General features: G+C 30.1%; 2 protein-coding genes across 10 annotated transcripts in view; one reads left to right on the forward strand and one right to left on the reverse strand.

Annotated features, from left to right (window-relative positions):
- The window catches only part of LOC107997615 (presenilin homolog), a 74959-nt gene extending 58077 nt beyond the window's left edge, over nucleotides 1-16882 (reverse strand). The window contains exons 1-8 of one of the 7 annotated variants that reach the window (XM_017056342.3): nucleotides 16445-16882; nucleotides 16073-16323; nucleotides 15776-15985; nucleotides 15490-15710; nucleotides 15121-15405; nucleotides 14814-15052; nucleotides 14587-14744; nucleotides 6275-6750 (exon numbers count right to left, since the gene is read on the reverse strand). In XM_017056342.3, coding sequence (XP_016911831.2) covers nucleotides 14589-14744; nucleotides 14814-15052; nucleotides 15121-15405; nucleotides 15490-15710; nucleotides 15776-15985; nucleotides 16073-16323; nucleotides 16445-16579 — 1497 coding nt within the window. In that variant the 5' untranslated portion in view covers nucleotides 16580-16882 and the 3' untranslated portion in view covers nucleotides 6275-6750; nucleotides 14587-14588. Of the gene's footprint in view, nucleotides 1-6274; nucleotides 10006-14245; nucleotides 15053-15120; nucleotides 15406-15489; nucleotides 15711-15775; nucleotides 15986-16072; nucleotides 16324-16444 lie in introns of those variants that run through there. The other 6 variants (XM_017056339.3, XM_017056340.3, XM_017056343.3 and 3 more) reach the window with 6 other exon arrangements.
- Nucleotides 683-14132, forward strand: LOC107997614 (kinesin-like protein Klp98A). 3 transcript variants are annotated; one of them, XM_062074794.1, is made up of 17 exons: nucleotides 683-1654; nucleotides 1751-2148; nucleotides 2583-2652; nucleotides 4334-4444; nucleotides 5091-5207; nucleotides 5691-5936; nucleotides 6029-6201; nucleotides 6539-6944; nucleotides 7027-7311; nucleotides 7422-7835; nucleotides 8021-8218; nucleotides 9806-9928; nucleotides 10224-10325; nucleotides 10591-10728; nucleotides 10798-11835; nucleotides 11928-12197; nucleotides 12319-14132. In XM_062074794.1, the coding sequence occupies exons 2-17, from the start codon at nucleotides 2102-2104 to the stop codon at nucleotides 12562-12564; spliced, it is 3984 nt and encodes a 1327-aa protein (XP_061930778.1). In that variant the 5' UTR covers nucleotides 683-1654; nucleotides 1751-2101; the 3' UTR covers nucleotides 12565-14132. The 3 variants fall into 3 exon arrangements, with proteins under 3 accessions (XP_061930778.1, XP_016911823.1, XP_016911824.1); XM_017056334.3 differs by having other exon boundaries at nucleotides 683-2148; XM_017056335.3 differs by lacking the exon at nucleotides 9806-9928 and having other exon boundaries at nucleotides 683-2148.
- Nucleotides 16883-16920: the final 38 nt, after the last annotated feature.

Raw genomic sequence — 16920 nt, forward strand, 5'->3', positions numbered from 1 at the left:
AGTTATTTTATAATTTACTATTCATAAATATTTTAGTTACTGGCGTAAATTATATGGATCGCAATATGATTCTTCTTAAATTAAAATAAAGTTTATGCAAAAGTTTATGACTAATAGAGATTCTAAAAATATATAAATAACATCGAATGAGTTCATTCAATGCTCCAAAATTGGTACAAAAGATTTCAGTAAATTTTGATTTAATAATCGAATTAAACATATGTATCATTAGATAACAACTTATAGAATGCTTTTAAATGTTATTTCTGTAGTGATAAAAGATTTTTATTTATTACTCTTATGACGTATAAAATAACTGTAAATTTTCCATCATATCGTTTTTAAGTTATCTACATACATTTTTCGTCATTCTTAAGTATGATCAAGCACTTTGAATAATAATATGAAACTGCAAAAATGGACAAGTAATGACGGTGCATTACCGTATTTGGCTCTACGGGAAGTGTCTTGCCTAAACAGAATCAGAGGATCGACACGTTTTTTTGTAGCAATCAGCAATCCCGTAGCATAGAGTTACGTCAGTCCAATCGACTATGAATCATTATGCACAGAACATATCGTATAACTTTTCAAGGCTTTCATTTTATGATCAGGTTGTACTCCTTGATATTAGATGCCGGTTTTATAATTATCGCAATAAAATTCGATTATTCTTCTTCATTAATATGAATATAATCTTGAATACTTTGAACTTATTTAAAAGACTTCTATTTTTAATATTTAATTTATTTATAATTTCAAAAATCTTATAAATATGTTTAATTGAAAGAATATTATAAATAATATTTACTTACAAAAAACATATATAAATATATACGAACGATATATAATTGAGAATAAAATTTATTTATAGAAATATTAATAATGAATAATAGTATTTGTTTATGCGTGTTTACTAAAAAGTATATTATATATTTGATTTCCTATATATTTGAAAAAGCAACAGACTCTGAATTTAAAGTGGTAGATGAATAGATCGACAAGAGTGGGAGTAGAAACTTTGTTTATATTGCCAGCGGTCGCAGATCGGCGATTCTGCGCGAGACAAATTACGCCTTGCGAGAGAGTTGCCGGACCCGTTTTCAGACAGGTAGTTAAATCGGCACTATAGGTCAACATGCGATGAATACTCTTTCACTCTCTTGGAAATATAATACGCATGTATCAAAGACTTTTTCTTTTTATGAGATTGTGCCAAAGTTTCGAAAAGTCCGTTGACCTACAGTATATAAATGCATCTAAAGATTTAATGTTAGCACTAATATATATATATATATATATATATATATATATATGTATTACTTGGACGAATATAGCGCCGCCTATAACATATTTTCTATTTACGATTACGAGCACGTATCCGTGGTATCTTATTCTTGTCCTGGATCCCGGTCCATCAATGATGCGTAATCTCCAGCTGGATAACAAAACGACATGAATTCTTCATACAACCGCTGTTACGTACTTAGAGAAACCGCAAAGTGTTTGATTTAATTTTCTTGGTTTGTTGCGTGGGTGGCTTACCTTCTCCGTTCACTCTCCATCAGTGTCTACCATACCGATCTTATGATGACGTCACAGTACAGTAGAAGGGGAATATAAAACCTGTTTGACCGTCTCCCTTTCTTTTTCTGTAGTTTTATAATCGATTCGTTTTATTTTTTTTTTTTTTATTATTCCATTCTATTTTTGTTTATTTTTTATTTATGTTCTTGTTTTCTTATTGCAGTATTTTGCTGTTTTCTATCCATTGTTATGAAGAACGGGCAAATGTGCAGATCACTTGAAATTAGGGATCCGCGCGTGTATGCGCATGCGCAGAAACGTAATTTTTTGCCTCGAACAGAGACTTGCCAGCAGTCGTCCGTCTGTCGAGAGCGTGTTGAGGATGATGTTGTTCGTCGTGCGTGAGGGTCGACGACGACGACATTTCGTAGTACGGCGAGGCCCGTCAACGATGTGTTGTCTACGTAGCATCGTGAGAAACTTCGTGTTCGCGTAACGCGAGTTTAAAAACGAAACAAAAGTGAAAAAATACGGTATAACATCTCTCAACTAAATCCATGCGTTCCATTTAGTCATGGCTTCAGTGAAGGTAGCCGTGAGAGTTCGTCCCTTCAACAAAAGGTGCGTGCTATGCAACTAGTGATAAGCTGTGATAAGTTATCAATGTTTTGCGATGCGAATATTTCTTGTTTATAGATGTTCATAGATTTGTTTTCCGATCGTAGTTTTTGCAATTAATTGAATAACTATTCAAGGCCTGATGATTTAGATGATAATGTTTTGAAAAATATTTTTGATATAATTCGTGAACTTTCGACCTTTGACCATAATTCATTCTATGAGACGATCAATCATATGGTTTCGATCGACCCATAGTGCAACTGATGACTGGGCGATGAAATTCTGCCACCTGCTGTCATTCGTTTTACATTTTATGCTATCGCGAATTTTTTTTATCATTTCGATTATTTTTTTTCTAGTGTTTACAATTCGTGAAAATTTGAAGTGTTCAGTTTCATGACTAAGGATGTGAATTTGTCAAATTTATATTTCAGGGAGCTGGCAATGAATGCAAAGATGATCGTACAAATGGATGGCAAAAAAACACGGATTTTTAATACCAAGGTATTTCAATAATATTTTAAAGTTTTTTTTTTACAATGTAAAGAAAAATATTATTACTTATTAAAGTTAAATGATTCCTTTATATAATTTTTGTGTATTTTGTGTATCCGCAACAAGCAATTTCTATTAATCTTTGTACAATTCATTCCTAATGATTGCGAATCAAATCAACTTTCCAAAGATTTTCAAACTGTAAAATGATTTTTTTTTCGTCTTGAACTACCGTTGACCGTCACGCCGTTAAAACGCTCCGGAGCTCGAATCGTGTCATAATTTCTGGTCGAACGAACCTCGGCTATTGACCTATTAACGTCGCAATGACCGCGATGTGAGTATATTATTCATATATATGTAGAATCTTCTTTACCGTTTTAAAAATATTTGTTTTCTAATATTATATCATCAATATCCGTTTCTGTCACGTAAAATCTTTGATCAAAATAGTAAACGAGATAGAGAATAGCATGTCATCTGATCGGAGAAAGTGCAAAAATTATCGGTGGACCAATCCCGGATAAGTCACTTTCGGTCGCACGCTAAATACAAAACTAACTAATATATCGCGATTAATATATTTCGTACAGATAAAATTTTATTAATTTTGTTTAAATAATATATAAATTATTAAAGTCAATTATATTGCTTTTAACGATTCGGTATAGTTTATAATATTAATAAAAATTTTTACTTTTTCATTTCTTATGTTTCATTTTTCAAATCTTTAATCATTTTTGCATTTCTCGAATAATTTAATGCTAAAAATTAACATAATTTAATATTTTAATCTTATTTATTTTTTCATAATGATCAATTATATATTTTATAATTAAAGAAAATAGTTTTTACATAATTCATAACTATAATTTATCTCATGTAATAATAAGTTAGATATTCTGTTTTATTAATCTAATAAAACATATTTATGAAAATCTAATTGAAATGAATATTCGATATGAACATCATGAAATATTTTATGCGCGCAAAACATTGATATTTACTTTCTGAATGAACACATTTCCAGAAAAATAAATCTTTTTTTATAACAATAACTTTATTTCTTTTTCGATATTGGAACTAAGAACATTGAATTCTTTGGAATCGATGATGTCGGCAATAAATTTGATGACTCAAACTTTTTCCCAAGGACGAATCTTAAATTTCTCGCTTTAAATTAAACGCGTTTACATTTTTTCGAATGATAATGATCTTCACCTTAGTTCTACATATATCAATTGCATGATGGGTAAATATAAGAAATCTTACTTTTTAATTATCTGTTATTCTTATTCAGTTTTGTGTTGCATAATATATGAAGTGGTTCTTGATAGGTATACGATTAGTTATGTGGGATGCAACCTAACGAATGCACATGACATAACGGCTTACTGTTTGCCAGCCACTTGTGAATAATGTGCTTCTTCAATGACAATAGTCTTGTCGGCTTTTGACCTATCTCATCTTTTTCATGATTTTTTTTTTAATAATTAATCAATTATAATTTGATATGATATTAAAATTATTTAATTGTAAAAGAAATTTATTTGATGATGTACACGATTCAATTGATAAAATAATTTTAAAATAAAATATAATAATTTTCTTATTTCATTGTTTTTATTATATTTATATTATAAATATATATATATATATAGTTAAAAAAATTATGTATTATTATTTTCAGACACCAGGTAGTTGCAGAGAAATCGACAGGGAGAAATATAAAGATTTCACATTCGATCATTCCTATTGGTCCTTTGATACGAACGACGATAATTATGCATCCCAGGAAGAGGTGTATATTATTTTGTTTTTACGAATTTCTTATAAATCTATCGATTAACAGTAAAGTAAAAAGAGATAGATTGAATTACATTGATAAATTATATTGAAAATACATTGATAAATTAAGAAATAGAACATACGATTGATTGATTAAAATCGTATTTGGCAATGCTTTGATGATGAGCCACAATCAGAATTAAAATAGAAGACCGGCATGTGTATACCGATATAGTACCCATTGTCGTAAGAGCAAATTATAATCAAAGATTTTTGAAAACTTTAATATGTGCATATATATAATCATAATTTTTTTAATTATCAAATAAGATAAAATTTAATTATCATGTATTTGTAAGTAATTACATAATATGTAAAATATGAAATATCTGTCTTTATTACTTGCAAAAATTAATTATATATAATCAATTGATCAATAATTTATCAATCATTTTTATTTATTTAATTTATAATTTATTAAAATTTTTCTAAGTAAATCAGCATCATAATTGCATCAATCTATCAAGAAATGTAATTACGTATTTGTTTCAAACGTTGATGCTAACGTAAAAAAATATCTTTTTTTATATATAATGAACGATGATGGCTACTAATATTACCATGTTAAAATAAAATACTAATCCTTTTTTTTATTTTAGGTTTTCTATGATCTTGGTACGGACGTAATAGAAAGTGCCTTCGAGGGTTATAATGCCTGCGTCTTTGCTTACGGCCAAACAGGGTCTGGGAAGACCTTTACTATGATGGGCACACCGGTAATATTTTGTTTGGGATAATTTTATTCTTATTCTGTTACAAAAAATTATCCTGTTACAAATTTCTTAATTATTGTTTATAAAAGTTTATTACAATAAAGTAAATTTTATTTCTATATTTCTTCATATATTTCTAAATAGTTCTTCAAAGTTATTCTTAAATTTAAATTCCCTCGTTATTTTAAATATTAAATGTATTTTTCATAAATTTTATTTATAAAAAAAAAATCTTATTTATAAAAAAGAATCTATTCAATTAACATATTAACATATTAATACGCTCTAATGCTTCTAAATCGCAATTCACTTTTCATTAGTACAGAAATTATTACTTTGTTGCAAAACGTTTGCCTAAACTTTCACCTGATTTCTATAATTTTTCTTTAACTCAAAATATAATCTTATTATATAACAATAATTTATTATAACACAAATAATTCTATTTTTTACTTCTAATAATTTTTTATTATTTTTAAATCTTAGGAAGCTCAAGGATTGATACCGCGGATTTGTAAGACGCTATTTGCTAGAATGGCTGCTGGTAAAGAGAGCGGAGCATCGTACAGAACCGAGGTATCTTTCCTGGAAATACACAATGAAAGAGTAAGGGATTTGTTAAGACTGGATCAGTCACAGTCTCATTCTCTCAGAGTGCGGGAACATCCTAAAAGAGGACCTTATGTTCAAGACCTGTCGAGCCACCTCGTATATGATTATTCAGACATTCAGGTAAATGAACCCGTCCTCCACTTCCTATTCGTTCCACTACGATACTCCTGAGAGAGATAGTTTTTAAATAAAAAGTTGCTCTCTGTCTATAGGAATGCATGGTGAGAGGTAATACGCACAGAACTACAGCAAGCACAAACATGAACGATGTGAGCAGTAGGAGTCACGCGATTTTCACAATTACATTCGTGCAAGCTGGACTATCCGAGGGCAACATGCCATCGGAAACTGTTTCCAAGGTGCATCTTGTCGACTTGGCTGGAAGGTAGTTGAAAGGAATACTTTGAGGATATTTTTTATTTTAAATCGTTAAAAAAACGTAAAAGAATATTGCATTATTTAATCTCTGTCTCTTTCTCTTTCTCTCTTTCATTTTTATTATTAAAATTTAGTAAATAAATAAGGATTAAAAAAATAATACATCAAAAATATTAAGATGAAAATAGATGAATAATTAAATGGATAGATTAAGATGGCCTTTTTTCAATGTATTATTATGATCATCCAAGAAAACATTGATATATGATATAGAATCTTTTGTTCACATTTGTGAGAAAATTAGAAAATATAATACAAATGTAATTTTATATTTGTTTGTTTAGCGAACGTGCAAACGCTACAGGTGCGACAGGCCAACGATTAAAAGAAGGTGCGCATATCAATAAGTCACTGGTAACTTTAGGTTCTGTGATATCGGCGCTTGCGGAACTCAGTTCTACAGGCGATGCGTCTTCTTCCTCTAAGCGTAATGTCTTCATACCTTATCGAGATAGTGTGTTGACATGGTTGCTAAAGGATTCGCTTGGTGGTAATTCTAAAACAATTATGATAGCTGCTATTAGTCCAGCCGATTGTAATTACGGCGAAACTCTCAGTACGCTCAGATACGCTAATCGAGCGAAAAATATCATTAATAAACCAACTATAAATGAAGATCCAAATGTAAAATTAATCAGGGAACTCAGAGAAGAAATACAAAAATTGAAATCCCTTATTGGTAAAGATATGGTAAGTGTTAAAACTTATATACTTTCTTCTGTATTAATTAAAGAATTTTATATAAAAGTAAAATTTTATCTGTTTATTACAGAGTGTTGAAAGACCACCACAAGTATTGTTAGCTCAAATTCATGAAAAACAAGAGCAGGAGAAAGTATTGACAGAAGAATGGACAGAAAAGTGGCGAGAAACGCAACAAATTCTTCAAGAGCAAAAAGCATTAGGTCTTCGAAAAAGCGGCGTTGGTGTAGTCTTAGATTCAGAAATGCCACATTTAGTAGGAATTGACGATGATCTCCTCAGTACTGGTGTTACACTTTATCATCTTAAAGAGGGCAAGACATTAGTAGGAACAGAAGAAGCACCAACCACGCAGGTAATCATTCAGTACAAATATCGTTTCTAAAAATTAAAATTTTTTAAACATGAACATCGTTAACAATTAAAATTATCTGAATTATAATATAATGTACTATTAATAAATAGGATATTGTATTGACTGGTGCGGACGTCGAGCCAGAACATTGCGTGGTAGAGTTAGATAGTGGCGTGGCGACCCTTCATCCCCTTTCTCTCCATTGCTGGATTAACACCGCTCAAGTAGATAAACCGACACGACTATCACAAGGTTGTATTATTCTTCTTGGGAGGAACAATATGTTCCGATATAACGATCCAGCTGAAGCGGCAAAACTAAGAAAGGAAGGTGGAACGGGTAATGGTAACTTACAATCCACAGTCGTCAATCTTTCAAGATTGTCCCTCTTGAGTTGGAGTGTCTCGGATTTGCATGCTTCATCCTCTAGCGATAACCTTTTAAATTCGAGCGAAGATCTGCGAGCGCTCGAAGAACTGGAACAGCAAAAAGCTGCTCTTATCAAGGAAAAAGAAGATTTCAAGGTTTGTATTGATTAATTATTGATTAATTAATGATATTTCTTATCTTAATGAAACTTGGACTACTTCATATTATTATTAAGATTTTAAATATAACATATCATTTTTCTATAAAAATTATACGTTTAAATTAATATTAAAAAAAAAGAAAACATTAAAAATAATGTCTTTCCTATTAACCTATATAGAGAGAACAGGAAGAAAGAGAAGAAAGATGGGCTGCAAGAAGAGAAGCATTGGAAGGAGCGCAGCGTGAGTTGGAACGTGAATGGGGTGCCCAATGGAAAGAGTGGGCAGATGCCATAGCAGCTCTCGAATCTCGACAACGCGAGTTGCGCACGCGACGTCACATCCTGGAACAAGAGCGACGGGACGAAATGACGCAAGTAAGTGACTCGGATGCGCCGTCTCCAGATTTGAACGTAATCTCGATCAAGTATCAATTCTACCTCGTCCTTATTGCTCTCGGTGTCCTTATTTGCTTGTCTGGCAACATCATCATCTACTCGCACGTTTGTCCGTTAAATATGTGACCTCAAAAACTTAAATTGATACATAGCAAAAAGACATCATGTTAATTTATATTCATATCTTCACGTAAAAAGAATCATTGAACATTGAATACACGAGTTAAATATAAAAACGTGCTATAAAATTATCGTTGATAATGAATTTTTCGTTTTCAATTTAATATAGATTTAGAAATTTATTTAAAAAAAAAAGCTTAAGGTGCTTCAAAGCAACGAATGGCGTCTAATATCAGGATTTTCTCCTGACTGTAATATAATGTAACTAATGTACAATTACATTATTAATGGGACAATATTTGTCCAATATGTAATTGAATCATTTTTATATATATATTTATATATATATATATAAAGGAAATGTCTATCTTTTTTTGTATTATACTTTTTCATTTTCATGCAGGTTCTATTACGGGTTAATATAAAATGCGCCTAATTTCACGCAGATGATAGCTGCCTGTAGAAATTTTAACGCTTATTTTTTTTAATAGCGATAGAAAAGCTTATTGGCGATAAGTTGCCTGAACGTTTACGATTAAAGTGCCAGTGTTGACAAGATATTGCCGGACAAATATGGCATTCTGTGGAATGTTATACGTTAAGTACCTTGTAGACGACTGTTAAGTGAACAGAGTAAAAAAAAGAAGAAGAACGTGTTATGTACATATTTGGCCTTGTTTTTTGTAGAAACGTCTATATATATATGGGTTTGTTATGCGAGAAAGAAGAAAGAATTGTTGTTATTATATACATATATATATAATATATATATATACGAATACTGTTGATTAATAAATTTTTCTTACAAAAATTGGCCTTCGATCTTCCACGATATAATATTGCACGCACACTTCTGTTATCTGTATTCTATTCTCACACATTCTATTAAGCGTTACACATATATGGTCGAGAGAATTAACGCTCCCGATTAACAAACCCAGTGTATCTTGTTAACAATTTTGTTGGGATACGTCCGCACGTGCACTTTGTCGAGTGCTGATGTTGGATTTAAAAACCTAACTAACCGAATTATGAAGGTAATGTATTATCGCGATTATTTCATTTCATTTCTGTTTTCTTCTTTTTTTACCATTAATTCTTAATTTAAATATTCAATTGAATTTGTCAATAATTCATATAAACTAATATTATGTAGTCCCTATTATGCATAAAAAGTAGCATGCTTTCATTTTTATTTTTATTTATTGAACATTATTTGTCTTTTACATCTCAATTAAATATCTATATATATACATATGATGATTTGTAAAATCTTTTGTTTTTCATTGTTATTACTTAGAATTCATCTTTCATCAAAAAAAAAATAATAATAATAATAAAATAAAATAAAAAAAAAACAAAAAAAGAATGGAAAACGTCTAAACTATATTGTTTTCAGTTATCTTTTTTGTTAATGCATCGATATCTGTGTGTGTGTGGTACTAGGTAGAAAATTTATGTAGGGAAGTTGCCTCTCTGCGCACAACATTGCAGTCCAAGCATCGTCAGTTTCAAGAATTCATGAGCAATCACGAACGTGCACAAAGATTTCATCAATGGTGGGAGAAGGTAAGAGTCTCTAGACAAAAAGGAAAATTCGGCATAATATGTGGCACGTGTAGTCTGTAGTTTGATGGCACGAACTACTGAAAGAAACAAGGGAAATAGAGAAGAAAGTAATTGCATGCAATATAATTCTGCATCTTGACTTATTTTTTATTTTTTTTTTGTTTTATTAATTACCCGTAATTTATTTGTTTCTTCAGTTCTTTTATTTCAATTGTGTGGAAAGTATTGTAATGAAGTAACATAAAAACAAAGATTCGCAGTTTTTCAGTTCAGAAAGAAAAATGTACCATTTCAGACGGATGACGGTGCTGGCAGTGACGGCAGTTTGCCAGAATCTTGGTCAAGCTTGAACGATGATAAATGTGTTGACGCGGTGAGAGAGCTTGTTAATCATCACGTAAGTGAATCTTAAACTATATTCAAATCTAATTATAATTTTAATGTACGAGTTGATTCCAGAAGTTAAGCATAATTCTTTTTTTTAAGCAAAGTTCTTTCATGGATCTATAAATTATAATTGCGAATAAAATCAATTGAATTTAATAAAAAGAAATCAGACTTATAAAAAAGATTTAAAAGAAATAATTGTCTATTTTCTAAAATCAATAAAATTTACATCATATTCAAAAAATTAAATTCATGTCTAAAACTCTATCTTCTAGAAAAAAGAATTAGCTGTTTTGGAAACTGAACTGCAAAATAAGGTAAAGTCCCTCAATGAACACCAGTGCAAGGTGGATAAAATGGAAGAGGAATTAATTGAGATAGCTAAAAAACAAAAATATATGCTTAATTTAGAGGTAAAAATTAATAACAATAGTCATTAAATTTTTTTTTTATCATTAAATATTGAATATTTTTATCGTTAGTTAGAGGGAGAAGGAAGTACAGAAAAAAAATTGTTGCTCGCGAAACGAAGTCAGGAACAATTGCAAGAGATTTTAAGAAGAAAACAAAGTCTCTCGTTAAATTTAAAGCGTGCATTACCTGCTTTTTCAAATGATTGTTCTTTGAGTGGTGATGAAATTCATCAAAATGGAGATACCCAGATGTTTGATAATTCGTGCAATAGAAAACTTCAAATAGCTTCTGCTTTGAGTTTACTACCACAAGATATTCCAAGTTCCATAGATACAGCGGATACTTTTCACACAGCTGCAGCTGATTCTCCTGAACTTCGAATTCCTGAATTCGAAGATTCAGAAATAAAAGAATCACAGGAATCATCAAATGAGAGGCAAAAAGAATTAGAAAAAGTTTCACCAGAAGTTCACTTGGAGAATAATAGGACTAAAATATGTGAAGCAGAAAGCAGAAGTTTGGTAAATTTGAATAGAAAATCTTCAATAGATACAATTAAATCAGAACAATGTAATGGCACTGTTAGTGAAAAAACGGAATCAAAATCTCCAACAAATTCTATTATGGAGGAAGATATTCCTGAAGATTCGCTGGAATCACCAGTGCAACAAAATCCAGCAATGAAACGATTGAACCAAAGAATCGCTCGTCAACGAATGATGGTGATGAGGTGTCTAGAGGCCAATACACCTTCTAAAGAAGATTTAAACAGACAAATTGCAATCTTACAAGATCTTCAAAAGCAACAAATTGAATTAGAAGTTTCATTATTAGAAGATGAACGAAAGAATCTCAAGCAACAATCTAAGTCACAATGCGATGATAGATTGTTAGCTAGTGATATAAATGATCGTACACAAAGTGTAGAAACTATAACGTGCAGTGATATTGAGTCCACGACTAACTCGGCTACGTTATTAACCTTGGCTACAACGCGATCTCCAATTCTCAGGAATCACAGGCCTAATACTAATGAGGAGAATTTGTCGGAATCAATTGCACCTCGAATATCATCAGGAAGAGGATATTCAACAGTATATTTAACAGTAATTGATTTTGAAGTATTTTTAGAATTTTGAAATCAATTTTTAGCTTGTTTTATATATATATATATATAAATATATTATCTTTTTTTCAGAGTCAAAATCGAGGTGATCGTTTGAGTAGTCCATATTCCTTAACAATCACGAGGTCTCTACCATCTTTGATAGCAAATGATGCCGACTACGATAGTGTAATTAACGTGATCGTTAGTATACCTTCTTATGTAATACGCGGAGCTGGTACATCCAGTCATTACGAATATGAAGTACGTGTTGTGGCTCAGGATGATAGCTGGACGCTTTTACGTAGATACAGAAGATTTCGAGAGTTATATATTTCTATGCGACAGAAGTATGGTAGCAAGGTAATATTTTTTAACATTCTATTTATTAAATTATATTTCATAAATCAAAAAGAAAAAGATTTGATAGTGTATAGTTTTATCAATCCTTTAGCGATTTTACACGCTTTAATTAATTATAAAGGTAGCAGCAATACGCTTTCCACCTCGTCAAGTTTTCCCAAGATATGAAGTTGTGGCACGGCAACGTAGAAAACGATTAGAAGAATATTTACGACGACTGATTCAAGTCTGCTCAGAATTGCCGCACTGTGAATCTCTCTACAAATACAACGGCAATTTAAGCAACATAGATAAGCAATCACTGCTAGAATTTAGTTCGTTCTTCAGACGTGGAACGTTCGAAAGCAGTAAATATGGAACAAGTTAAACAATTAAGAAAAAAGCACACATGATTCTCTCGGAGAAGAATGAACAAATTCAAGTGGACGCATAGGAAATATTTATAATTTGTTATGTATTTTTTATATCAATGAACTGGAAAAAAGCTAAAGTGGGGAAAATATTAGCAAAATATAATTACCACTTTTTACAGTTATTACTATATATTTACCAAAATATGTCTCCAAAAGTTTATTGTTTATAAGACTGATATATATCATATATTTGATATTTGTTTTATTCTTATCATTAGAGAATAGAAAAAAATATTTTGCAACTTATATTTAAATAAGAAACTAGCGAATCTTCAAATTATTAGATTCTGTTAAGAAAGATATTGCTTATTAAAGTGATATTGCTGAAATTATGTATGATTACTTGTTACGAGTTGCAAATATTTTCCTAATGTTTTTCTCCCGTTAGAATTTTACAATTTTCCAAGTGTACCTTTTTTGCTTCTCTAGCGAATTGTTAATTTCATTGAAATTCGCGTCTATTGCTAATAAATATAAAGCTAGATCAGTATTGTTACAAAATACGCACGATATAAGAATAATTTGTTGTGCGCACAATCACAATGACCATGATCGAGCGTTTATGCTCGTGATAATAATTAGATTTCATAAATGATCGCGTTTATTTTTTTGTCGAAAAGCGTCTTTTACACATCGTCGTGACTGAAAACTGACTGGATATTAGAAGGAATAAAAGAAAAATGAATTTCCTCCTAGTATGTAGTTATAAACTTATTGAATTATCATAATTTTACGAAGTGCAAATAATATCATATCGCTGTTAAAAATCTTCCGCGTGTGCGTGCGCGCGGTTCCGGGGATTTATATATAATATATACATAATATATATATATTGTATATACATATGTACTGCATTTCGCGGCAAAGTTTGTAAAGAAGAAAAGAAACAGCGATGTTAAAGTTGACTTGGAATCGTTATGCAATGCTTATGGTAATGAAAGAATTGTTAGTAAATGCTAACTTTGATATTATTGATTATTCTCGGCAAAATGTTTCCGCTCTATTTATGAAACTGCTTCTCGATAAAAAAAAAAGATATATGCTTTTCAAATTCGAGAATTCTCTTATTATAGTAAAAAAACAAAAAAACAAAAAAACAAAAAAAAACAATCGCATTTTTCCATTATACAGTCAAATCATTTTGCCTTGAATTTTCTGAGTAACAAGAATGTTATTAAAAAAGCTTATACTTAAATCCTTGTTGTTTAGTATCGAATGAAATTTATAGCAATACGTATTGTCATTGAAATGAATAATTATTTGTGATTGATAATGAATGACACGTATTTCATGGCTGTGTACAAACGGATTTCAAACCCCGAGGAATTGTCCTGAACGGCTAGTGGTACTAGTAATTCGTAGCCGGTCTATACATTTAGCAAATTATTTAGACAAACATTATACCTCATCTTTCATACAATTTCCGAAAAAAAAAAAATTATAAATCGCTTTTTTTTATACTCGATCTATGTTCTCTAAATGTAAAGACACATAATAAATTGTTATAGCTCGACTAATTTAATTATGTTCGATTAATATTCTTGTAACCTATAATAAAAAAACCTAAATATTGATAAAAAATTAAAAATTGTCAAGGATTTTAAATATTGTTCTACATTTAACATGCAATAGATATCAGATAAATACAATTATTATTTATTATCTTTGTTCTTCATCTTACAAATGTAAATTTATCTTGAGCATTTTTTGTGACATACTAGATTTCTATTCCATGTAATTGTTCAATAATGAAACTTATCATTAAAAAATACTGGATCATCCAGTTTTTATAATGCACATTTTCATCTTGATTTGTACCATGTCACATGATGATCCATGATATAAGTTTATAAATGACAAATTACAAACGACGAATTTAAACGAAATATAAAAGCTAGACGATCAATATATGAATAGGCACTATCTTTTTGTAATAAATTATGAATATAATGCTTATTATATGTATATATACCTACAGTTAAATGAACACTTGCTCGCTCGCTAATTTATCTGCAAATGGTGCAACGATTACTCTCGTGGCAAAATAAAATGTTAAACCAAATGTAACAGAGATCGGTAATGCTGGCAATGCTTTTTTAAAAATAGCCAGCAATAATAATGTTAAACAAAGTCCCTGAAAATAATAAATCCATAATAAAATTTTTATTATTTTAACATAAGATATAAATAATGAAATACGTACAATAAGAATAGCAACGAAACAAGCTAATGTAGTATTCCAATCGCCATAACTGGAAGCTTTCCCAACTAAAACGCTGTAAAATATAAAATCACCAAGACCTAATTTCACTCCTCGTTCCTCCTCGGTAATTGGGACTTGTCCTTGTGATTCACGTGCAACACGATTATCTTGTCTTGATCTTTCTGTCAAAGATAAAGTGTTTTCTCGTACTTCTTGTGCTCGTCTTGCTCCTCGATCACCTGATAATAAAATATTATATAAAATTATCAAAAAATTGAATATAAAATAATAAAAATTTATTTATTACCATGTGTATCTATCCATTCAGGTGTAAATCCGCCCTCTTCTGCATCCCCAGATGTAGAATTATTTTGATTATTTGCTTGATTATTCATATATGTTGTGTTATCATTAGCAGTAGTATCATTAGTAGTCATTGTTGCTGTTTGTACATAACCAGCATAAGTCATTGTAGCTGTGTACATAATTGTCGAAGAATAAATTAATGCAGGAAAAATAGATTCATTTCGCTCTTGTGCAGTCTCTACAAGTATTCTTAAAGGTCCTTTTGGTGTTAACACAGCAATTAAATCTAAATAAAAAATTATAAAAACTTATATTTTATTTATAATATTATTTTATTTATTTATACTTTCTTAGAAATAAATCTATTTACCCCAAATACTAATAACACCAAGTACAACCCATGCTGTCCATTCTGGTAAATATTTAATAAAAACAAGCGCCATTAGAGCAGAGATAAAAATAAGATATGCTTGTTGTAATTGTAAAGGACCTTGCCAATGTATACATATCATTCCAACTACTCCAAAATTCCACAAAACTAAACCTAATGTATACAAATCCATTGGAATGTTATATGCTTTTAATACTTGTCTGCAAAAAATATTTTATAAATTAAAAAAAATATAAAAAATAATTTACAAAATTATAATACTTACTCGCAATATAACATAGAAAACATAGATAATAACAATAAGGAACTTATTATCAACCATCCATGGATTACTTTATAAAATTTATATTTATATAGAACAATAAGTATCACAGTCATAAATACAATGACACTCATTAGTATTAAAGAGTTGGCAACTGCTTGCCAAGCCTTTGTACTTGTGTCAGCACTGTCTTCATGAAATGGAGTGTATACTCTGAAAATATTTATGTTTAATAAATATTATTCTATTTCAATAAGAAATTATAATTCTATAGAACATAAAAGATTTTAAAGTACTTACAAATACATTCCTTTGGTTGTGTAAAAATTTATAGAACTAATTGTGGCAACTACAACTAACATACAAAGAGATACAGGCACAAATAATTTAATAACATGTGCTGCTCCATATTTTAATTCTTCTTCTTCTTCATCTCTATAATTTCTTGATCTACCCTGGACACTACTACTTAATGTACCTCTTCTACCTGAACCTGTATTATTTGATATACCTGGTGTTTGAATATGGACCTCAGGAACTCCATTTTCAATCTATAATTTATACATTATCAAATACAAAAAATGTTTCAAATTATTTTAAATTATTTATATATATATATAAATATTAATATTAATATATTAATACTTGATTATTTAAGATATTGTAAAATACCTCTTCATTACTAATACGCGAACGTCTTTTTCGACCAGTGACCAAGCCCAAATCGTCCGTGCGAGATTCCGCGACGTGACCGTCCATTAGGCTTGTATATTCGTCCGCCGAATCGTAAGTATCACTCTCAGACATTCATCAACGCTTATAGCTATAAACAAATTGACATAAGGATTCTTTGACAGTTTGACGTACGCTTTTTTGTACTTCCGCGCTCTGTTTAGTGAAATCACACAATAGTATACAACTACATTCGAAAAACCACAATATAAAAATAATTAATTTTTATGCATTGAAGATTATTTATGGGACGTTCTTATAAAAAGCACAACGTAAGATTCTTTTGATTATTTAAAAATGAATGCTTTTGTCAATTTGAGACTTTACAAATAAACTGTATACCTGATGGCAGCCATTTTATGAAATGATTACTAATTTACCTCTATCGTTGAGTATAGAGAACTAAAAAGAGCGTT

The sequence above is a fragment of the Apis cerana genome, linkage group LG5 (assembly GCF_029169275.1).
Source record: "Apis cerana isolate GH-2021 linkage group LG5, AcerK_1.0, whole genome shotgun sequence".
In the NCBI taxonomy this organism is placed as follows: Eukaryota; Metazoa; Arthropoda; class Insecta; order Hymenoptera; family Apidae; genus Apis; species Apis cerana.

Bases quoted from the DNA above. Each gene is read 5' to 3' on its own strand.
- LOC107997614 (XM_017056334.3), top strand. From the start codon at position 2,102: ATGGCTTCAGTGAAGGTAGCCGTGAGAGTTCGTCCCTTCAACAAAAG. The intron at 2,149-2,582 runs GTGCGTGCTATG...TTTATATTTCAG, and splicing joins GTTCGTCCCTTCAACAAAAG to GGAGCTGGCAATGAATGCAA. The intron at 11,836-11,927 runs GTAATTGATTTT...TCTTTTTTTCAG, and splicing joins ATTCAACAGTATATTTAACA to AGTCAAAATCGAGGTGATCG.